At 38.5% G+C, this 25,019-nt stretch overlaps 1 protein-coding gene across 3 annotated transcripts in view; it reads right to left on the bottom strand.

Moving 5' to 3' along the window:
- Positions 1-25,019, bottom strand: part of LOC121294319 (attractin-like) — a 136,652-nt gene that overhangs the window by 76,568 nt on the left and 35,065 nt on the right. For all 3 annotated transcript variants that reach the window (XM_041217917.1, XM_041217927.1, XM_041217935.1), the window contains exons 5-13: positions 23,581-23,786; positions 21,804-21,972; positions 20,891-20,981; positions 17,965-18,208; positions 15,021-15,204; positions 11,110-11,264; positions 3,905-3,989; positions 2,918-3,138; positions 2,168-2,289 (exon numbers count right to left, since the gene is read on the bottom strand). In XM_041217917.1, coding sequence (XP_041073851.1) covers positions 2,168-2,289; positions 2,918-3,138; positions 3,905-3,989; positions 11,110-11,264; positions 15,021-15,204; positions 17,965-18,208; positions 20,891-20,981; positions 21,804-21,972; positions 23,581-23,786 — 1,477 coding nt within the window. The remainder of the gene's footprint in view (positions 1-2,167; positions 2,290-2,917; positions 3,139-3,904; positions 3,990-11,109; positions 11,265-15,020; positions 15,205-17,964; positions 18,209-20,890; positions 20,982-21,803; positions 21,973-23,580; positions 23,787-25,019) is intronic.

Genomic DNA, 25,019 nt, shown 5'->3' with positions numbered 1-25,019 from the left:
TGTATTGGTGAATAATGTTTTTGTTTTTTTTCCACCCCCCCTTCCCTTTCAACTTGTGCTGTTATTAATTTAAGTTATGTACACAGAAAACAAGCTGTACAAATGTGTGGCAAGTGAAGTTCTTTGTTAATAAATGGAGGTTTGCTAGTTATATTCCTGGATATTAAGGTCAGGTTGACTTGAGAAAACAGAAATATTTATTGTATAATAGATTTCTTTCTTTGTATTCTTAATTATTTAACGATTGATGATTTAATTAGTCAGTGTTTCCATGGTTATATCCAAAAGTAGTATTAAGTTGCACGTGTTGAATTTGTTGTGTGTCTTCCTGTGAAATGTGCATACCGATGATAACAAACAATGTTCCCCTTAGTGCTAATAATAAAGTGTTCATACGTAAGGCTACGATTTTGTCACTAGGGTCACGGAAATCGTGAATCTGAAAAAAAAAAAAAAAAAAAAAAAAGAAAGAAATCTTGAAAATGGATATAAAAACAGTTTTGATTTGGTGGTTCCTTTAAAACATGCATTATCGTGCACTGAAAATATAAATCTGCGAGTATCTGTAAATTGGTTGTTTCACGCAGCATTTATGTGTAGCTATACATAGGTCAGCGAATGAGATAGCTGAGCGAGCGAGCGAGCAAGCATGTAAATCAGTGACAGCTAAAATGCTAAAAGAAATTGTGAGTGACTTGTTTTCTGTAAAGACAGAAGAACAAATGCATCAGACAACAGAAGTTTACCAACTTAGAGGCTTTTTTTTTTTTCTTTTTTTTTTTTTTTTTTTTTACAACATGCTGTTTATTTCAGACTCATGGAAAACTATAAGCAGTAATAGCAGTACTTCTGTTACAGATGAATGCGATATATCAGGCGCAGAAAGCTAAAGACCGCCATTGCACTATTTGCTGTACGGGACGCATCGTCTCACATATATTTTGACTGCACAAAGTGGTAGTAGCTGTTGTTCATATAAATACAATATTTTAAATACAAACTGCATTCTCAAAACTGGTTAAATGTACATTTAAAAAGAGTTTGAACATCTATACAAGAGGATTTAAAAAAATCAAAAGTGACGTCGTTGCTCCATCCTCTCAACCAACAGAGAACCCGAAAGGGATCATTTCAAACATTATTTAGAGAGATGCGGGTATGTGAGAGAGAAATATTTTAGGTATTTTATAGACAGATGAAAGGTCTGACAATCTGTTAAGGCTGCAGTCCTTTCCAAAAAAGACAAGCATTGCAAGATTTTAAAATTACTTACTTCCAACTTTTCACACAGGGTTGGAGACCCTTGTCTCTGACCAGAAATTATATGTCAGTCAGAGGTATGTACTGTTAGTTTTACAATCTAAAGTAACTAGTGAGTAGTCAAAAGCAATAGTTTTTATATTATTTGGTTTTGGTGTACCATTTAAAAGCTCTTGTGTATGTCGATGTTGGTAAACCTACATTATTTGGTGAACTTTCTGTGAATACTTTTTTTTGCATATCTGCTTTTTAAAACAGTAGCGATGCAATAACAAATATTTAGGTTATGGTAAATACATAAATGCTTTGAAGAGATGTTTGTTACAAAAATATATTTTTTTGGTATTACCTTTAAAATAAATGGCAGATGTGGAGAGCCCTAGATTTTCTTTTTAAGTTAAAAACATTAAAAAAGTTGAAGGTGGAACAGAACAGGGAAAAATGTAAGTGGTATATTTGATAGAGCCATGCTCTCGATTAGCTACAGTTTACTTCAGATAAACATTGCATTAAGTTATGCTGAATGTAAAGGCGCTAACCCATTGAGTGTTGGGAAATGTCGCCATTTTTAAACTCGAACTCAGGCAAAGGAAAGTTGCAACAGAAAAGAAACAAAATCAGCGTATTGCTGTCATTTTCTTTTAAAGTCTGCACTTCACACAGGAGTTAAGACTGTTCAGTGCTGCCTCTCAACCACCTTGTGAGACGCTTCAGAGACAGCATAAAATACAACAGCTGTGATGATATAGGCAATTCACACAGACCAAAATACCACAAAAATGCCGGTTCTGAGCCGTAATAACACGTGAAAGGGGTTTAAGAGAGCTTGCCCATTAACACACACTCGGATACACAATGTGAAACTGATCCTCCCCATGCCTGCCTGACCTCAGCCCCTGGTACTCACTGGCACCGCTGTGCAGTTGCTGCTCATTGAGATACACTGATCGTTGCACCACTGGCACCCGTTGGTGTTAGCTGTGCAGCTGTAGCAGTCCGTGTACTGATCACACTTCTCATTGTCAGCATCTGGAAGAGAGAGGTAAAAGTTGGGGGATCCAGGTTCACCTACCGTACATGTGGGCTGCAACTGTATTATTAAAATCAACCGGCCACATTGTAATTGATCAGTTCAGACATTAGATTTAAACTTAAGTTTTATATACAGAGGGTTTGACTCATCGGTTGTTCCGGTTTGTAACAAGGACAAAATACTATTACTCTGAAAACTTTAAAAAAAAATGTAATCTTTCTATTCTCAACTGATTCATAAATATAACAAAACAATGTTGACAGTAACAGTATCTCCTATTGCACAGCAGTTTCACCCATTGCAGGTTTTAATATGTGCTTGATTAACACCAGTGTAGTGGTAACAAGATCAGGTGTGTCTAATTAAACTCTTAGTAAAACCAGGAATGGATCAAACTGCTATGCAATGGGAGTTTTATTCCCATCCCTGAGTAAATTGTACATGTACTATATACTTAACTGAACAACCCTTCACCAATTTACAATTTTTTGAAGTGCAAGTCAAATAGCGAAATAATCATTTGGTGGTGTTTAATTAGTCTTATTAAGGCACAGAGAGAACACAAGTGACTTGAAGTGAATGCTGTTCTGCAGGCATGTTTCAAACTGAATGCAGAGGACCTACATGCTTTGGCTGGGCAGGTGGAGAGGACCTGCTGCTCCTCCTTGGGACTTGCTTCCTCCCAGGGCAGACACCGGTCCAGATGGGAGTTCCAGAGGCAACGGATCCCAGGCCCGGCCGCGGAGCAGGTAGTGTTGCTGGAGAATGCCGCGCAGCTTGCCGGAGTGAACATCAGTACGTCACTCAGGAGCAGGCTGTTAAAACCTCCAAACACGTACATGGTGCTACCGAGGAGGAGGAATAAGTACAAATGAAGACAAAGGGGAAGTCTCATTGGGGCCATTTTAAGGTACATTATAAAATGTATAAGACACCTGTTTACAAATTGCAAACAAAATATCTGAAATGCCTACCTAACCCTTTACTTTGCATTTTCTGACTGCTGAGCTGCATGTGCTGTTCTACACATGCTGTGCCATTGAGTTCATGCATTGCAAAACGACATTGCATTGTGACAGAAACCTGGACAGCCCCAGTAACTTGTGTGGACACTTGAACTGTGATTAAACCAACATGTTTACTCCAATTTAGTTCTCTCAATACCAAAATACGTCAGCCTTTCTCAACTGGATATTAATTCCCAGCCCCTTCTAATAATTGTTTTTATTGCCCCGACAACAGGTCAAACTTAATAGGCTAATCCGTAATAAAAATTGATAGAAATGAATACAATACCTAAGCTAAAGTACATTACTAACCTTTTTAAGTTAAATAAATACTATTTTTAAGTTCCTGTTCCAATCACATGCTGCCCAGAACAAACTAATTTAAATTTGCAACTCCACCCAGATTTGAACGCAGGCTTCTTTGTATAAAAGGAATTAATATAAGGATTACTATTTTATACCTCTTTTCTAAAAGCTGTCTAGGCCTGGTCAGTGTTCAGTATAAAGCAATGTTATTTACTCATTACAGTAGGCAGTACCTGCCTATACTATGGGATTTCTAAGGGCCGAGGCCCATTTTCTGCATATTTTGTTGAAGCGTTACCTGTTGCTGTAGACTGCAGAGTGTCCAAACCGGTTTACATCATGGTGCAAATCTAGTCTGGGCAGCACAGACCACTCGTCACAAGCTGTACAGAAAAAGAAAAAAAAGAATATCAGAAAATGATTGAGAGTGAACAGCCAATCAGCTTCAAGATCTAGCTTGCTTTTATTTTGCATATATGCCTGCTGGAATGTTGAAGTGCTTATCTAGGAATTAAATTTTAAATCAATCCGCACATACATATACCAGCTTTTTCCTTCTAATCTACAACTAATCTGATAACATAAAAAGCTACATAAACATATTTTGACGCTGGCCTAGAGACAAGCAAAATCAAGTCTGTGACAGCACACCTTAATGAAGGCTCAATTCGCAGCTACTGGACAGCATATCAACAGGGAAGACAAAATTGGTCCACACTTTTGTCATCAACTGGATCCAAACAACACCCTCCCTCAAAACCAGCCAGTTAAACTGTCAACCCTGTTTCAGTTCTTTCCGCAACAGCCAACCCATTCCCTGCCTACTTGAATGACGCCCTGACTCCAATAAGTTTCGAGTCTGACTCAACAGTACACGGACTATTCAACAAATATGTCCAGATAAATTGCAATAAAAAAGAGTAAGACCCCAATAAATAAATATGATTGCCATAATTTTAATAAGAAGAATAATAATATTTTCTCTACGTGTATGTTGTTTTTCTATTCTAATTATGTTACTGACTATTTTCCTGAGCGGAACGTTACCTGCCGAAATATCAGAAGTTCAAGGTAAATATGGGTTTTAAAGCTTTTTCTAAAAGACAAAATAAAGAAATAAATTGTTTTCTAATAGCGATAGAGCCCCCTCTCAATGCGGGCTCTACTATGTGGAAGATGAACTTGACTTTCATTAGCACCCTCGCCTTCAGCTCGGGTCACATAACTCCAGTCGCGGTCATCTACCACACGGTAGAGCCCGCATCGACGGGCTCTATCATTTCAATAAAAAAAGTAGTTGGTTAACACCAACAAAGCCTTGTGGTTGTTTTAAATAGTCAGTATATGGTATTGACCATTTTTTCTTCAACATTCTTGTTTATTGAACTACTAATTAAAAATCAAATAATCAATCAATCATTCATTAATTTAACCAGGGAGTCAGCTAAGAACAGCTTCTCATTTTCACGGATGACCTAGCCAAGAGGCTTAAAGAAACACAATGCCTTTCTTCTAGCACTTGTATTCTTGTTATAAGGCAGGACACAAATTGCAAGTCTCTTGCCTATGACTCCTGACTACAGCCTTATCAAAAGGGAGAAGATCTTGTAATACCACAAACAGAAATAAATTACAACATTTTAATCTGGACTTGCCCATTTTACATTTTAAAAGCCTTCCGGTTGATCGTTCTGTTGCATGCTTTCACACTCCAAGATTTCAAATCTCCATGTAGTGCAAATAAGGCTGGTATAGAAAAATTCTTTACATGTAAATTAATTGTGCACAGTTCAGTCGATACACCACTGGAAAACTAACAGCAGCAAAGAATATCCACTTCGAATTCAATGGCAACACAACAATGGATAAGTCTGAAGACCAGAGTATCCTTGCTGAATACCAAGTATCTAAACACCATGATAGAATCTGCTTCGGGTCTCTGTCTCGGTGATCAGACATATCCTTTCATATACCACCAGATTCTGAAACTCTTAATAACTTCTGCTAAATAATTTATGTGCCAAGGTTTATCACATTTCTCTAGATACACACTGCCTGTCCACTTTATTAACACCTATTCCCAATATCAAGATGGGCCACCATTTACCATGTGCTAGAAGGTGTCTTACCTATGTTAAATCTATTCAGTCATTAATATTTCAGAGTTGTAAAACCTCTCTAACTGTACTTTCCTGGTCTGTCACTGACCGTTTGCAGCCACAGCTCTCTCTCTCTGAAACTGTTTTCCCTTTGCCTTCCACTGCTGTTACACTCTGAAGACAAATGTCTTGCTGCCAAAATATTAGGTGCTAAAGAATGTCCTAACCAAATTTAATCAAAATTGGGTAATATATAGGGTTCTGTCAACAACTGTAAAACGTAATGGTGAACTACAGTATGTGGTACAGATGAACCTCCTTGGTATGTGTTTAGATACTGGTCTTGAAGTCAAAAAACATGTAGCTGATATTGCACACTGACTTTTTATAGAATAACAATAATAATAATAATAATAATAATAATAATAATAATAATAATAATAATAATATTTATTTTTATATAGCACCTTTCATAGTGGACCACCTTCACAAAGTGCTTTACAAGATATGAGACTAGGATGCGTGAACTATGCATCAGCTGCAGAGTTACTTACAACAATGTCTCATCTGAAAGACGGAGCACAAGGAGGTTAAGTGACTTGCTCAGGGTCACACAGTGAGTCAATGGCTGAACTGGGATTTGAACCAGGGACCTGCTGGTTACAAACCCATTTCTTTAACCACTGGACCAAACAGCCTCCTATAATTACCCGGATTTTCATTTTTAGGTGCTACCTCCAGAATCAGTTTCCCACATATCCTAATATTGTTCATGATTGATGCAAGTAGAAGTGCAACACCATAATCATAGCCTCTGCAGACACGACGGTCCCCTGTTAGTTTTTTTATTTTATTATTTTTTTTATTAATAAATGGTATTTTCTTGACCTTAAGCCGCAGGCAAGTTGAAAGATGTGTCACTAAATGTCTGTTCCTGTTGGAGGATTTAGTAAGCGGCTGCCACTAAAAAGGAAAATCAAATCTTTTACTATGCCATCAGCCCCAGCAGTAAAAAAAACAAAACAATTAATAATCAAAAGCTTTCTGCACTACAACTACATTATAGAAGAAAAGGCCATGTTGTTTTCAGGTTACTTCATAGAACTTTGGAGTTTATATATAAAGCCCATATTCAGTTTTTCCTGATTAGCATTAAACATTTAGTGCGGCCAATTTGGTATTAAAACAGACCAATTCCAGTCTGTGTCTCCCTCTGCTGTCTGCACACCGCAAGTGCACCCAATATGCCAGGTGTCAGGTCATTGCAATGTCAAGTAATTAATTAGTGTAATCCTTCTGCTTAATTGAGCCGATTGCCAATTAGCCCCCCAGTCAGCTTCCATTTTCAAAGTAATTGGAGAACAATTTAGTCTGTTTACTACAGTCTTTACAGAATAAAAAAAAAAAAAAAAAAGGTATTTTCAAACACGATGTTCTTTGCCTTTATTCGTGTAAACAGGAAACAATGACTGTCTAACTGTGGACTAGCATGCCCCGGTGTGGTGTGGAGACTTGGGCACAAACAAGGGATATGGGTATAAAACAGGCAACTGCAGCTCACAGAAGTCTATACAGATACAGGTCTCGCGTCAGGGAGACAAAGTCCAGCCAGCTTTCAGTGTATTAAATTAAAGTAATTAAATATATCATTCAAAGGGTGAAGAAAAGTTAATAGGAATAAGCCATACAAACATTTAATTAAGAACAACATGGTTTTTTGGGTTTTTTTTTTTTTTTTTAATGTGAATTCTGTAGCATTAGACTTAAACCTAGAACAAGCAACTCTAAACACTGGTTCTTTGGGAAACACGGCATACGATTTTCAGAGGTCCTCCACTTACTCAGCATGTACTCTGCTAACAGACACTTCCACATAAATATTTATTTATATTTATTTCCCCCACTGAAGCATAATTTTATTTGTTACCGTTGGTGCGTAAGAATTTAGCAAATATATAGAAAATATCTTTTTTTTTTTTTTTCAGAAAGTTCAAAATTTGTTTGGATAGGTCTTGGTAATTGACTAATAATAAAATTAAATTACAATAAAAACAATTAACCTATCTAATACTGTATTTACAGTAAACATATTACTGGTCTGACCCTGTTCCATACTCTTTCTGCCACAATAGATTTAGCTGATTCTTCTAACCAAATTATCTGCCAGTATTAAAACTGTTACCTTTCCTTCTTGATGTGGACGTCCTACACTGCTCTGAACCACGTTTATGAATACTACTTTACGTGTGGATGTGAAGATGCACAACCAGCAGCACCTAGGGAAGGCTTACATTTTATACATGGCCCTTTTTTTCTCTGAAAACATTTGATCCTTTCAGCCCTGGTGGGACCTTAGTGCCATATGTTATCATCACATTGGTGATACACTACCCACTGGATAAGTGGCTGTGTCAGGGTGCAATATCAATCCATAGTACTATAACAAGGGCAGCGATACATCGAGAAACGCATAGCATCAGGGTCCAACATAAAACCTATATATTATAACAACAAAGGCAGCGATAAATCGAGAAACACACAGACAAAACAGTGTAACTAATAAGCATTAAAATGAACTTTACTGTTTACAGACATAGAAAACGAGCAATCACTGTATGCTACATGGCAAACGGTAAAAGTAATACTTACTACATACTGCACCAGTATTACGAAACAAAATTACAGGAGCAAATTATTTATTTAGTTATTTATTGATTTATGTATTCTTTTTTAAAATTGGTGTCTTATTTTTGTTACAGTCAGTCAGTTTGTGCAACTGGGAAAAGTAATTGGTTACTTTTTTCTGCTTGTATTTCTTGTTTGCGTGGATGGTCACAGGACGTTTGAGCCCCGTACAGCAAATGAAACCATCAAATGACCGATGATCTAATGCAGTGAATAATATTCAGAGGCATGCGCAGTTGCACTGTAAAAATGGGGAGCCAACTCCAGGACAGCGATATATCCAAACCCACAGTATAGCGCAGGGCAATATAACGAGGGATGGGTGTTGTTTGAACTAAAAATTATATATTAGAGCTGTCAAGCAAATAAAAAATCAGGCTCAGTTCATCTTGGTTTTAAATTGCATAGTTAATTGATACAATTACTGCATCCATCTCATTGAATTTTGTTTTATAACCAATGCTATTGTAATGTATTTTCTATTGTTTTGGCCAGGTTACAGTATTTTCACTGTTCAGATTATTTTATTAACGCTATTAGTGTAGAATTAATACAGCAAAAATGATTCGTAGGAACTCTTTTGTACTGCACAGCTAATGCTACTGTAACTGGAAGACTGTATGCACTGTGATGTGGCTGTTGAACTGTAGGAGTTTGGTGGCGTCTTGGGATGAAGGGGAGAGATTTTAACCACGGGGTACTTTGAGCAAGTTTCATTGAGATCTGTATTCTAATGCTGTAACTAAAAGAAACAACTGTGCCAAAGAAATAATCTTGTTTGGACATTGTTTACACATTTCACAAACCTGGCCGGCTCCTCAGCAGAGAACACAAACTTTACCTGCATAAACTGTTATTACTGTAGCCTCTGCCTATAGGAACACCTTCTAAGGGAACACTTTGCCTAAGGGAACACCCTTGTGGTGAAACGTATTTTTCCCCATAGTAAATGCTTGAGCTAAAGGAACAGAAACTTTGCTTAAAAGAACACCATCTTGGCACTGACAGTTATTCATTGGCACAGTATGATACAGTACTGTTTTGTAACCAGATAACTCAGCATCATTAAAATTAACCTAAAATGGTTTATCAGTCTTTTCAAAAGTGACTTGTCATCGCAAGTGTGTGTCTCATGACGCACTCTGATTTCCACGAGTGCACCTCATCACTACCAAATGGTATGTAAGCAAAAGGCGAAATGCACAGCTGTTTCTCTTGTTACAAATAGTTGGGAATTGTTTGAGCTCTTGAAAAAAACCTGAATCAGACACAAGTCGCCAAGCAATTTGGCGTTTCACGATCTGGTGAATTGCTTCACCATTCTGTTAAACAATGTGCATGTCTTGCATATTGCTGCTGCATTTTTTAACATGTGTATGGGTGCCATGTTAATTTAGTTTGACAGTTTAATGCTTTTCTTTTACTTATTCAGTTCATTTTACATGTTGAAGCATGCGCTTCATTACAAGTAATGCATATTTATTGACTGATTTATATTGTGTCTGGTGACTAACTCCATCTTGGAGAACACTTCAGCTAGAAGAACACCTTGCTTGCATCCCGAGGGGTGTTCTCTTAGCTGGATATTAGTAGTAGTAGTAGTGGTAGTAGTAGTATTGTTGTTTTTCTTCCCAAAACGTCAAACTGCTCCTGTTTGCATGCGGTGTAAACAATCAACATGAAACTTGGCAGGTGTAGATTACAGTTCCGATGCTACCACCAAATTCACCAAAACGTGCCTGTGGGACATAGTCCCTGAATATGATAATACATGAACGTGTACTGGAAATGTAACTGGATTAATTCATGAAACTGCTGTCTTGCGAAGAAGGCTTCTTTCTTAATCATAATAACAGCTTTTAAATTCTCCTACTAATAACTTGAAATTGTCTAAATAAAACAAAACATTAACCGGGTAATGGTTATATCCTCCATAATTGTAAATAATATTGTTTAAGAATAAATGTGGTTATTGAAATAAAACAAAGCTACAAATGTTAGTGGGTCTGCAGTCAGTAGCTATCCAAAAGCATGGGTGATAGTACTGTATCTGAATCAATGGTTTGCAACAATCCTGAATTTCTAAAGAATACTCTGTCGAAACTGATGTGTTTCTACTGCTGTTGTATGTAGCAGAAAAACTACTAGCGTGTATTTTAAGAAGTGAAAGCATGTTTAGCACACAGGTGGTACAGCAGACTAGATGCACTTCTGTGATACTGGAATTCACTTTGACAGTAGATACAAGTAACCTTCTTTCTAGCCAATGAACCGTAAGAAAGTTTCAAGAAAATAAATGTCCCATTCACAAGCCATTCAGTTTGAATGCTTTGCTACATAATGCGATTCTGTGACTAATTTTATATTCAAATTGACGACTACACTCTTTCAATCCTGGCATGCACTCAAATGAATTTTGGTACACTAAGGACAAAACAGGAGTGTGATTAATGTGTGTTAAAAAAATGTACACGTTAATTGCAGAAGTTAACGGCGATTAATTGACAGCCCTAAAAAAAAAAAACTCATTTATACTCAAAGCAGTTGCTTTTTGCATTATGTAACATTTTACATTCTTCAGCTTGACAATAATAATTCAGGACTGAAAGTGTTAAAAATGTTGTCTGATCAATATAGGCTTGTGTGATGTATTGCAGCACATCACCACAAGAGGGCAGTGTGGACCGAGTCTGTGCATCAGTGCTGTGACATCACTCACCGATGTCATAGGCCATGAAGTCGGATGAGAAGCACTTGGCCCCGTGGCTCATGGAAGTGTCGTTGTGAGTGTTCCCCCCAAACACCAGCATGGTTCCACTCGCGATGATGGCTGTGTGGAGGTAGCGGAAGAAACCACTGTCCTTCAGGATGGTCCTGGAAAAGATCAGCCCCACAATGAGAATCAAGAATAGAAGCAACACAGTTTTAAAAGGCTTTTTCACATGACCATCATGGAAAAGCACTTTACTATGAAAATAAGACTGGGGGAAAAACAACAAGTAAACACTTAGATCCAAGTTTTTAGTCCCATTCACACAGGAGGACTTGCAAACAACCCAGAATTTAAGAAAATGCTCAGAGCTCAGGTCAAGAAGCATTCAGACAGTACAGCCTGGGGAAACCAGTCACTCGTTTGATGGATCAGTTGCCCTCCGCTACTGCCCCGAGATCATTTACTATTTTTACTGGAATTTCCAATGAGCTCAGCTCACATGGAATGCCCACATTATTGTTTATCCACAGTGTATTCTTGGATATGGTTACATAATGGCAAACAAACAGAGGTTCTGGACACTTGTATGATGTTGACGACATTTATGTTTAATCTTTTGTTTCAACATTGTGTTAATTTGAGACATGAGTAGACAGTAAAAGTCATACAGCAGAGACAATTCAGAGAATGACAAGCTTTTCAGTGCGGGAGGACAACAAATGCTCAGTCAATTTATTTACATGATAATGTTTTTCATCCAAAGTGAGCTCTGGAGCGACTGCAATCAATACACCAAGACAGGCTTGCACTCACACATGTAAAAAAGAAACAATCTGCACCAAGACCAATTGCACAAATGATTCAAGCCAGTTATTTTTCTGATCTCGGGTCAGATCTTTTTAAGCGAGTTCTACACCAGGGGCAGGCAACTATGGTCCAGGACTGGCGGTCCACTTCAAGTGTTTAAATGGTTCAATTTAATAATTAGAGACATGGTTAAAACAGAAACCTGGGCTGGATGCACCAATATTGTCTGGAACAAAACCTGCTACAGATATGGGTGTAATGATACAGTAAAGTCAAGGTACTACTAATCATGTAGTACTTGCATATGTACCAAAAGGGTAAAAAATCTGCTGGACTATTTTTCCCAGGAATATGCATTAATCACACCTATAGCATCACAGATGGAGGCAAATTGTTTCGAAGCTATAAACCCAGTGTGATGTTGAGGAATAAATGCTGACACAAACTTTCTATGAAATCTGAAAGACAGATAACACCAAGCTGGCAAAGCCTATTTGGCCCGACTCTGAAGCAAAGACAATGAATCAGAGGGGTTTCCACCTGTTTTCCAAAGTTATCCCATGAATTAGGTTGTTTTCTGTTCTTCCTTGGTTCTCAGGAAACTCAAAAAATACTGGGAAGCAGTGCCTGCTTTAAAGCCAACTGTTACACTTTTTTGTACTCAGATTTGTGTTAGACATAGTTTTAATAACACACAGTTTAAACTGTAATAGCGCAGTGTACTTAATTGATGATGCAGGAGCAATACGGCAACTCAAAGTGCATCACAGGCTCTGTATTCCCAAAACAGCAATAAAATACACTACATGGGCACTAGTCTGGATGCAAGTGAATACATTTCCCTATCCTAACTAGAGCAATTTGTTTTATTCAAATTTTTCTTCCCAAGGAAGGCTCCCAAATAATTTGCACTAATAGGAAATTTGTGTTAAGTGAATTTGTATTATACATAGTAACTTACAAAAGCAACTGCTAAATTTGCCCGGGACCATGTAGAAAATTTGTAGATCAGAATTCATCTAACCCGGAGTTTGTTTTAACGAGAATTGACTGTAGATGTATCAAAACTAAGGGTAGGTGTACAATGCTGTAACACGTTACGATCCTTAGATGGCACTGTTGTGTTGCACAACAGCATTCAGGCCTATAAAAACAGTGATACAAGAGGTAGTAAATTATTATATAAATAAATCAATAAAAAATCAAAAAAAAATTACAAAGTCCAAACTACTTTCCTAGAGCACTTAAATGTCTTCTATTGAATATCAGGAAATATGCCTTGGCCTCAACCAGCATGGCTAAATTAATAATAAAACTGCCTACAATGCCCACCCCTGCAATACTTTAATGTCTGTTATATCCCCTTCAGTCACTGTGTGCACAATTGTACCATGTTACGTTTCCTAAATATGTATCTATTTCATACTGCATATATGTTTTTTTTTTTCCCCAAAAGTTATGGCAGAACAACTTCTCAAATTACACAGAGTTCACACAAACGGTTTTAAAATGTCTAAAAATGAAATAAAAAATCATGCAAATATCTACAGTACCTATAGAAAGTCTACACCCCCTTTCAAAATTTTTACCTTTTGTTGCCTTATAGCCTGGAATTAAAAGCATTAAAAAAAAAATTGTTTGTTTTTTTGTTATTTACACATCCTACCCCACAACTAAAATTAAAAAGATAACACCTGAAATAGCTTGGTTGGATAAGTGTCCACCCCTTTGTAATAGCAATGCTAAGTTAGCTCAGGTGTAACCAATTGCCTTCAAAATCACACACCAAGTTAAGTGACCTTGTCGAAAGGCACAGATCATGGGATTTGTATAAAAAAGTATCAAAGGCCTTGAATATCCCTTGGAGCACGGTAAAGATGATTATTAAGAAGTGGAAGATGTATTGCACCACCAAGACTGGATGACTGAGCAAGAAGGAGACTGATCAGAGAGGCTACCAAGAGTCCAATGGCAACTTTGCAAGAGCTACAGACTTTTATGGCCAAGACTGGTCAAAGTGTGCATGTGACAACAATATCCCAAGCACTGGCCTGACAAATCTGGCCTGTATGGTAGGGTAGCAAGAAGGAAGCCATTACTCAAGAAAGTCCACCTTGAATCCTGTTTGAAGTAAGCAAAAAAACACTCAGGAGATTTGTTTTGTGATATGACGAAACTAAAATGGAACTTTTTGGCCTAAATGCAAAGCATTATGTTTGCAAAGAACACCATCCCTACTGTGAAGTATGGTGGTGGAAACATCGTGTTATGGGGATGTTTCTCATCAGCAGGGACAGGGGCATTTGTCAGGATAGAAGGGAAAATGAATGGAGCAAAGTACAGAGAAGTCCTTGAGGAAAACCTGCTGCCCTCTGCAAGAAAGCTGAAACTGGGATGAAAGTTCACCTTTCAGCATGATAACGACCCAAAGCACACAGCCAAAGCTACACTGGAGTGGCTAAGGAACAAAAAGGTAAATGTCCTTGAGTGGGCCAGTCAGAGCCCCAACCTAAATCCAATCGAAAAATTGTGGCATGACTTGAAGATTGCTGTCCATCAACGCTCCCCAAGGAACTTGACAGAGCGTGAACAGTTTTGTAAAGACGAATGGTCAAATATTGCCAAATCTAGGTGTGAAAAGAGACCTATCCCAACAGACTCATAGCTATAATTGCTGCCAAAGGTGCTTCCAAGGTGGGTGAAAACTTATCCAATTATGAAGTTTCAGTTTTGTATTTTTAATATATATATATTTTTTTACCCTTAACAGTGTGTAGTATGATGTGTAGATAAGTGGAAAAAAAATCCTCATTTAAATGCATGAAACTCTGAGGCACTGACACAACAAAATGTGAAAAAAGTTCAAGGGGGTGTAGACTTTCTATAGGCACTGTACATGCAAATTTCTACATTCAGTAAGCCTCTTCATACTGTGTCCCAAAGGAAAGTACTAAGCAAAACATGGCAAGTCATTTGAGAACAGTATGCAAACAGCAAAACACTCCAGGATCAATGCACAGTGCTGCCCTGAGTGTTACTATGCCCTTTGTTCACTCCATCCTGAACTCTGTGTTCAGCCACAATAGCAAATTTAAACTGGAGCTTCTTACCACATGCGGGAGTCCACCTGGTACTTGTAGAGGTCGTCTGCCAGCCCGTACTTGTTGGCGCTGAAGGCCTTGTAGCCCCCGTGGATGTAGATGGCCCTGGTTTTGGGGTCGTAGACGCTGCTGTGTCCGTAGCCTCCCTGCACCAGGGCACCGTTAGTCTTCAGGATGTTCCATGTGTTTGTGGCTGCAGGACCAGAAGAACCCATATTACAAGATGTTTAGACAAAACTCGGCTCAAACAGGAGCCTTACACCTGTGGGAGCTTGGATTTGAACCAAGTGTGTCTTTTCCAGCACAGTACACTACCAACCAACATGTCAAGACATGTATGAGCATTAACTCTCTACTAGATTATTTTCTTTCTTTTTTTATTTAAAAAAAAAAAAAGTTAACAGTGCTTGCGAGAAGTCACTCTTATACCATTAACTGTTCATCTTAACTTAAACTGCCTGTTTTCACCAATGTCCAGGACTGAATGGCAGACATTTGTGGAAGCTTACAATGTTCCCATCCTCGCTGTGATTGGTATCCTCTTTCACCTAACAATCTTAAAATCAATAAGACTTGATCAACAATGAAGGAGATAATATTAGGGATTGGTTTTATACATAAAATGAGGCACAAGTTAAACAAGACTCGCTTCATACAAATGTAACAGTGCTTCCTCGATATAAGGTTCTCGGTTATAATGCGCCTCGGACATAACGCTCCTACAGCAAGTCCCCCAATTCCCTATACTAGTGATTCATGTAATATTTCCACAGTAAATACAATACCGGTGTTGTTCAAATTGTAAACAACTTCTCAGTCTAACTTGTGTTTCTGTCTCTCCCTTTTGATACAGTATCTGAACTGAAGAAAAGCTGTGCTGGAACTTTATAACACAGACATCTTAATCAGTATTTGTTTTATAACTAAATAAATATTAGGCCTATTAAGTGGTTACCTTTCCTAATGTATTTACTTTTTTGCTGCGACTTCCACTGAGATACGAGGACGCGTCAGCCCTGCTCCAGCAGCCGAACCTGGGGCAAGCCCACTCCCCCTCCCCCTCTCCCAACCCGCTCTCCTTCTCACACTTGCTTTACGTGTCTGTCGCTTCGAACTGAACTCCTGACCACTGTTTAGTCAGGCTATTTATAGTTTAAAAACTGCCAATTAAAATGATCCACGAGTAGGAATGTTACTTTTTTTTGTTTGTTTTTTGTAAAAAATATAATGTTCATTACATGGTGCTTTATGCATAGTTAATTCACGGAAAGTTACATTTTTGCTGTGTGTTATATGTGTGTTGTGTGTCCCGCTCCCCTGTTTATAACGCTCTTTGGTTATAACCCTCATTATTGAGTGTGTCCTGAGACCCGCGTTATAGCGAGGGAGCACTGTGTATGCCAATTATTTTTACTTTAACATATTATAACCTGTATAGCTTATTATTTTATTTTTTTTGTAAATGTGAAATGTTTAGTTTGGACATAAAGCACTTGAATGATTTGACTTCTACAGAGGGGGCTAATCAATTGATGCATGCAGCAGATCTTGTTTCAGATCTTTAAAGTGAGTGTGCCCGCTCGTTTCTCTAAAATCAGCATTAACAGTGCACGCAAGACTCTTCCCTGTGATTTTGTAAAATGTATCTGAGGGCAGAGTCCTGCGCTGGTCCGATTTTTACGACCCGCTTTCTACCCGGACCTGACCCGAACCCGCCGCAACACCGTCTTCTTAACCACAACCTGACACACTTTAAGACCTGCAACCTGACCCAAACCCTCAAGTGTTTGTCCTACCTACTGCCTGCATCGACTGACTCTCTCACATTTACAGACAACTCTACCATTCTCCACAGATCGAGTTTATACAATAGGCTATACAGCATGGTAGCTCTCTCTAGAGGGCTGGATATATTTTAACATTGTAACATATTAACTATCTCTACTTACGTTACTATAAAATACATGTCTATTCCTTTCGTCCCACCAGTTGAAAGGGAACTACACCTGTGCTTTCGCAGAGATGATGTACCAGTTTTATGGCTGTCATACACAAAAACATACTGACAGGTTTACAAGCAACAAATCCAGTCATATGTTCATTATTTTCATTTGCTTTGAACACAAAATAACTCCACACTTCTGATTTACCTCTCAAACTATTATCCACTAACATGATACAAACCCTGCACTATCATTTGCTTCACCTCGATCACATTCATTTTTAACATCACTAAGTAGACGTGATAAAGGGTCTTGCGACGTATCAAACAAGTGGCAATACAAACGGAGAACACTTAGTCAGGTGACTCCTCCCTAATCGCCTCTTGCTTTAGTGCAGGAAATACCGGTACATTTATCTTCTAATATTTTATTTGGGAAAGGGTTACAGACAAACACACTGAAAGTACATAACGTTTTTGGCGATTCAAATTCAGACCCGAGATTGACCCGAACCTCAAACCGCAAAAAAAACAACCACAAATCTGACCCACTTTGCAGGTTACTCACAGGTACCCGAACCCAATGGAGGTCTATCTGAAGGCTCTGTGTTAATGACATTGATGTTGACAAAGAAGTTTCAAATTGTTGAGTCATTAAGAAAAATGAAAATGCTCTAACCTTTTCTCTATTCCACATTTCCCTTTCAGCAATAAGTAACTTTACAGAAATATATTTTAAATTGTTTTATAGTATTTTAAAAAACAAGCATAGATGCAACATATTAGATTCTGCTGCTATGAGTGGAGTTATTTTTCCTATACTATTACGGAGGTCTACAGTTGAGTAAAAGTACTCTTCCTTGACCAAAAGACTGCCCTGGGATAATTATATAAAATAGTTTAATTGCCTTATACTGAAAAATAAATAAAAATGGGCACAGATCTGCATGTAAGTATACTAGATAAGCTTGCTTTGAGTGGCGCTAAATGACCCCAGTCAGACACACTCACCGAAGTTGTACTCCTGCACCTTGCTGATGTAACCGTACAGTGGGCAGTGTCCGAAGATGACCAGCATGACCACACTGTCATCAGCCAGCTGCACCTTATGTGCCGAGTGCCCCACCACGGCGTACTGCTCCTTGGCCTTGGGGCTGACCTGCACCCATGACTGGTTCCCGGTGTGAAAAACCCACAGCTGGTTGGTGATGTTCCCACTGGAGTCAATCTTACCGCCATACATATAGATCTTGCCCTGTGACGGGGACAAAGCAAGGATGTTGGCAAAATCAGTATCCACAGCTGAGTACAAACTTGCACAAACAACTATGGAGGTTCCCAAGAATCTCAAACTGCATTACATTTAGAAGTTAACATTTTGTATAAATTCAAATAGTTTTACAGGTCCATAGTAGGTCAGGAGAGTATGAAACATGTTTTGGAGAATATTTGTGAATGTCGAAGGACATTTTCTTGTTCACCATTTAGAGTACAACAGACCTACAAGTGTGTGTGTGTGTGCAAAATAATATATAATATTACAGTGGCTTGCGAAAGTATTGACCCCCCTTGGCATTTTTCCTATTTTGTTGCCTTACAACCTGGAATTAAAATGGATTTTTATTTGGATTTCATGTAATGGACATACACAAAATAGTCCAAATTGGTGAAGTGAAATGAAAAAAATAACTTGTTTAAAAAAATTCTAAAAAATAAATAACGGAAAAGTGGTGCGTGCATATGTATTCACCCCCTTTGCTATTAAGCCTCTAAATAAGATCTGGTGCAACCAATTACCTTCAGAAGTCACATAATTAGTTAAATAAAGTCCACCTGTGTGCAATCTAAGTGTCACATGATCTGTCACATGATCTCAGTATATATACACCTGTTCTGAAAGGCCCCAGAGTCTGCAACACCACTAAGCAAGGGGCACCACCAAGCAAGCGGCACCATGAAGACCAAGGAGCTCTCCAAACAGGTCAGGGACAAAGTTGTGGAGAAGTACAGATCAGGGTTGGGTTATAAAAAAATATCAGAAACTTTGAACATCCCACGGAGCACCACTAAAGCCATTATTAAAAAATGGAAAGAATATGGCACCACAACAAACCCGGCAAGAGAGGGCCGCCCACCAAAACTCACGAACCAGGCAAGGAGGCCATTAATCAGAGAGGCAACAAAGAGACCAAAGATAACCCTGAAGGAGCTGCAAAGCTCCACAGCGGAGATTGGAGTATCTGTCCATAGGACCACTTTAAGCCGTACACTCCACAGAGCTGGGCTTTACGGAAGAGTGGCCAGAAAAAAGCCACTGCTTAAAGAAAAAAATAAGCAAACGCGTTTGGTGTTCTCCAAAAGGCATGTGGGAGACTCCCCAAACATATGGAAGAAGGTACTCTGGTCAGATGAGACTAAAATTGAGCTTTTTGGCTATCAAGGAAAACGCTATGTCTGGCACAAACCCAACACCTCTCATCACCCCAAGAACACCATCCCCACAGTGAAGCATGGTGGTGGCAGCATCATGCGGTGGGGATGTTTTTCATCGGCAGGGACTGGGAAACTGGTCATAATTGAAGGAATGATGGATGGCGCTAAATACAGGGAAATTCTTGAGGGAAACCTGTTTCAGTCTTCTATAGATTTGAGACTGGACGGAGGTTCACCTTCAAGCAGGACAATGACCCTAAACATACTGCTAAAGCAACACTCGAGTGGTTTAAGGGGAAATATTTAAATGTCTTGGAATGGCCTAGTCAAAGCCCAGACCTCAATCCAATTGAGAATCTGTGGTATGACTTAAAGATTGCTGTATACCAGCGGAACCCATCCAACTTGAAGGAGCTGGAGCAGTTTTGCCTTGAAGAATGGGCAAAAATCCCAGTGGCTAGATGTGCCAAGCTTATAGATACATACCCCAAGAGACTTGCAGCTGTAATTGCTGCAAAAGATGGCTCTACAAAGTATTGACTTTGGGGGGGTGAATACTTATGCACGCACAAGTTTTCTGTTTTTTTGTCTTATTTCTTGTTTGTTTCACAATAAAAAATATTTTGCATCTTCAAAGTGGTAGGCATGTTGTGTAAATCAAATGATACAAACCCCCAAAAAATCAATTTTAATTCCAGGTTGTAAGGCAACAAAATAGAAAAAATGCCAAGGTGGGGGGTGTCAATACTTTCGCAAGCCACTGCATACACCTGCTAGAAAATATTTAACATCTGAACTAAAAACATCTTAGTCTTTTAGAATTGAAATGTATAGCACAAGAACATGTTCACTCAGCTTGGAAAGTTTACCTGTGGTTTCACTTTGAAACTCCCAAAATAGTGTTTACATAAGAATATGAAAAATAAGAACAGGACTCATCTGGTTCCTAGTAACTAATGGATCCCAGAACTGTGTCAGATAGGATCTTAAAGGATCCCAGTGATTCTCATCAACAACACAGCTAGGAAACCCATTCCATACACTCACCACTCTATGTAAAGAAGTGTCTTCTACCTCTCAATTTCCAACTGGTTTCTAACAAATCAGTTAAGACCTGGGATTAGTGTGGTTGCTCTTTGCTGGACTCTCTCTAGGGCTACAATGTGGGTCGCTTCCTATCAAGCAGTTTGTTTTAATGGTAGACATTTTGTTTCACTTTGTGTTTTATGTTTTATTTATTTGTATTTCTTTAACTAGCTAGAGAAATAAAACATGAAACTAAAAATGGATTTTTTTTTTTCAGGCATTCAACAATTCAGACACTGGCCAGATTCAGAGCTAATATTGAAACGAAGCACCACTCCCTGGACCTCTGCCTGTGTGGAAGTGGGTCCTGTGTGGGTTACTGTCAACAGGTAGAACAAAGCCCAAGTCTCTGCTGAAATACAGAGGCAGTTATGACAAGGGTTCGAGGAGTCCGAGTAGATGAGAGTGATGTATATACCTCGTGCAGTGCCAGTGAGTGCCCGTATCTACCGATAACAGAGTTCACAGATCGGTTCAGAGGCAACCACTCCTGAGAGCTCAGACTGTACCTGAAAAAGAGAGAGTGTAAGAAGCTCACATTCACCATTGCTTCTAATGGTGCGTCGTGAGCATGTCCTCAGCAACACAGAGTGTCAAATTCTGTATTTATTCGGTAAGTCATACTAAACAGGTGGGGATCGTAAATTTTTAACCTTCATTTGGATTTATCTAGGACAATGAAAGAGCTCAATGGAATATTTAATGTTCAGGGTAGAGAGAACCTTAATTTAACTTATTATCCAAAGTAATGGCACTCCTGCAATACAGTGCCTCTGTATTAACACCATGCTTGGGCATTTGCAGAGCCCTGGTGTCGGAGAATATTTGTTCCCTCAGGAATAATATAATATTTCTGAGTATTTGTGTATCCTTATTTTTGGCCACTTTCCCTAACCCTACCCCTAAACATGTATCATCCAGTCCTCTGACAGGTCGAGTCTCACCTACAATCATACAGGACAGCACGCAAACACTACTCACAGTTACTATCATTATATATGCATAATTTACATAAAAATAGGAGAAACAACAAACACGCATGGGGGGGGCGACAAATATTGCTGACGTTAATTTTAATTTACATTGACTAAGAGGGAAGACAGAGAAAGAAAGAAGAGAAATAGAAAGAGGATGAGAAAGACAGAGTAGATCAGTACTGAGCCCCCAACCCCACTTCACACACTGCACTACCTAATATCCAATGGAGGTCAACTTGCTTGGCTACTGAGAGCTGAGGAAAGTCAGGCTTCAGGGTGGTATGGCTGCAGACTGTTCCTGTGTTCCAGTATTAATGTATTGGAACTAAGGGCTCCTAACTGTGCCGTACTTACGCTTTAACCATCTTGTAGTCGGAATAGTTGAACATGTAGCCTCCAATCACCCACATGATGCCATCATTCACCACAGACTTGTGCGAGGCCCGTGCCAGGCTGCGGATAGGGTACTCCTCTCTAGTCCAGAATGACTCGTTTGTGGGCATCAGAATGGAGCAGTCAGGACCTTCAGAATAGGAGACAGACAGGCAGAAATATTCATTCATTAACCGATAATGGAATTCCCAACTAAAATCAGACCATACATTCTAAAATTTGTGATGACACAGTGGAATAGTAGAATAGCTAGTTTGGAGTCAATTATAATATGGTTATAGATTACGAGGGTTTTTTGACAATGTAATTTATAGTCATTAAAATACCCATGCTATCTTTAACCAGTTTAATACTTAATGTAACAATTCACAGATGTTCCGAGTCATAATTTACAAAAAAGTGTTAAGTGTATGTGTGTATATATATATATATATATATATATATATATATATATATATATATATATATATATATATATATATATACACACACACACACACACACACACACACACACACACACACAAGGCTCGAAGTTAACGTATATATTTGGAAGAATATTGCTACTATTTTTTTTTTTTATGCAGTAGCATTTTTCTGATGTCTTATGCTGCCGTATTACTTTTTCTAAACACTAATACAGCTTCCGCTTTGTAGATGACTGAGATTTGTATTGTACCGTGGAGTACAAATACTGACTGTACCAGAACAACGTGGATACAATTTTAAGGTATGAAGTTTATTTTATAGACCAAAAGTAAAATGAAATAACTGTTAAAAAACCTTATGATTTTACAAGACTTAAGATAAGATAACAGGCAATGCCCTAACAGGATATTAAGTTTTATTCAGTGTCTATAAAATGCTAATGTAATCTGTCATGGAGAATGGTGGATAGTTTCGTACCACTTAATTTGCGCTAATGAAACATAGCCTGGTTAACATTACTGATGTCATATCAAATACATTCTGTATTAGAAGCCATACAGTCAGTTGACAAAGGATGTTGTTTTCTTTCCAATTTAGTTCCTGAGAAGAACAGTCACTGCAGTTATTATTATGAAGGTGCACTTGCCGCTAAATCGAAGCTTGTTTTAACGTTGTCTTAATTGTGCCGGCCAGAGACCCGTGCTTAAAACTGCAGTGTTATATTTGCTACATTTCTTAATTCTCAAATTAATAGTCAATACCCGGGTAGTAAAAAGAGACTTGGTTCGGATTGGGTAATTGAAAGCCCAATGGGTACCCATGCCGACCTAATTTTAAAACAAAAAATATATTGGTATTAATGAAAGCAGTAATCAGGAACATTAAGGCACATTTCTTGTTTGTTTTCAGTGACACTATAGTAACCACTATACTGATGGGCTTTTTCAAATGAGTGTCTCTACTTGATCATTAACAGAAACCTTAAATACAACAGTTACAGGTTTTTTAACATGCATTCTACATTGTAGATCTAGTGCAAAACATTAAAAAGAAAACATGTTAAAATATATGTTAAGAAAAAAAGACCATGATTAAAACATTGTAGAAATTTGGTCACCCTGAACATTTTTAATCCTGAGGAGTGAAGCCAATATCAGAAAGGCTTGCACACTTTACCCACCCAGCTAACAGAAAACATGCTGAGGTAAAACTATAAGGAACCAAGTCAAGTAGACAAGCATTTCATCTAGTGCTGACAATGCGTCCGAGAACAGTGACGGGATTCCAGGGTTGTCCATTAAGCACCCTACCTTGCCAGCTCGGTTTGCAGAGGCAGCGCTTGGTGGTGTTGGCGTGGCACACTCCGCGCTGGGGGAGGCCGCAGTCCTCCATGCAGTACGGGATATCACACGCCTCTCCTTTCCAGTGCGCCGCACACTCGCAGTACACACCTCTGTCGCCACTGTCGATCCTGCACTCCCCACGACCAGAGCAATTATTGGGGCAGGTGTTGATTCTGAGAAGGGAATATATGTGGGTGAGCAGTACTACTACACATGAGCAAGAGCTTAAAGTCCCTCAGTTTTTAATATACATAATTTCCATTATCCTTTATTTGCTGTTCAACTCTCGTCATTACTACCTTCTGTTCTTTACATTTAGTTTTTTTTTTTTTTTTCAACTTCCAATACCCTAACCCTAAACCTTAACCCTAACCCTAACCCGGGCTACCACACAAAGCATAATACAGTTGGTCCTGTGTTGCAGGCATGTTGTATTGACAAGTTTAGAGTTCTTTGCTGGAAACAAATAAGGCACAGTACTTTTTTCGGTAAACGAAAATTTTTTATGACATTTGAACAGGTTGTAATATATTTTTAATCATACACACTGGTTGGGAACCTCTGGTCTTTTCCATATACACATTAGAGTTGTACTCACGTTGCTTAGACACGTTAGTATTGAGGGTTGCAAACTTCCACTAGCCCTGCTGGTTTGTTTAGCTAGATTACTGAAATCAACAGGTGATCGAAGTTAGAACAAATTATTCCCTGCTAAATCTGCGCTGAAATGATCACACTTAAATACATCTCATCATACTTGTTCATGTAGCTATAATAGAAGGAACAATATGTTGTGCCTGCCTACTGAATCACTTAATTGACGGTAGTTCGGAAAGCCAGGACTGGATGCAATTTTTAACCCTGATCAAGTCCTTTATTTTAAACTCTGCCAAAGTGCATCTGGTTATTGGTTATGGGAGTGGTTACCAACGTTTTAAATCTGCTGAAGTTTAAAATATTAGTTTAAACATTTAGGAGATTAAACTTCACCCCTAGTGTCATTCCCCAATGCTTTCTATTAGAGGTGTGAATAGTTTTAGATTTTACGTGTTGTTAAAAGCATGCAGGCCAAATAGAGGTGTAGGATTGAAGTGGTTACATGGAGATAAGTGTACAGAGTTCATTGTCTGTGACGGCAGGAATATCAAATGACAGCTTTTCAGATTACAAACACTTTCAATCTGTTAATGTTAAAAGAAAAAGAGACGTAAGCAACCTTTCTATACTGAACACAAAGTGTTTCTTCTAAGCTGGACCCCCAATTTGAAGATACAAAGGTGCAGACCTACGTGGAGGGGAAGAGGGGCTATATTAAAACATTGTCATTAAAGTGTACCGAAGAGGTGACGGTTTTAAAACCTTCAGTAACGGTAACACATATAAATTAAGTGTTGTAAATTATTAAA

This window comes from Polyodon spathula, chromosome 2 (genome assembly GCF_017654505.1).
Source record: "Polyodon spathula isolate WHYD16114869_AA chromosome 2, ASM1765450v1, whole genome shotgun sequence".
NCBI lineage: Eukaryota > Metazoa > Chordata > Actinopteri > Acipenseriformes > Polyodontidae > Polyodon > Polyodon spathula.
Note: the sequence above shows the minus strand (reverse complement) of the source record. Positions and strands in the feature narration are given on the sequence as shown.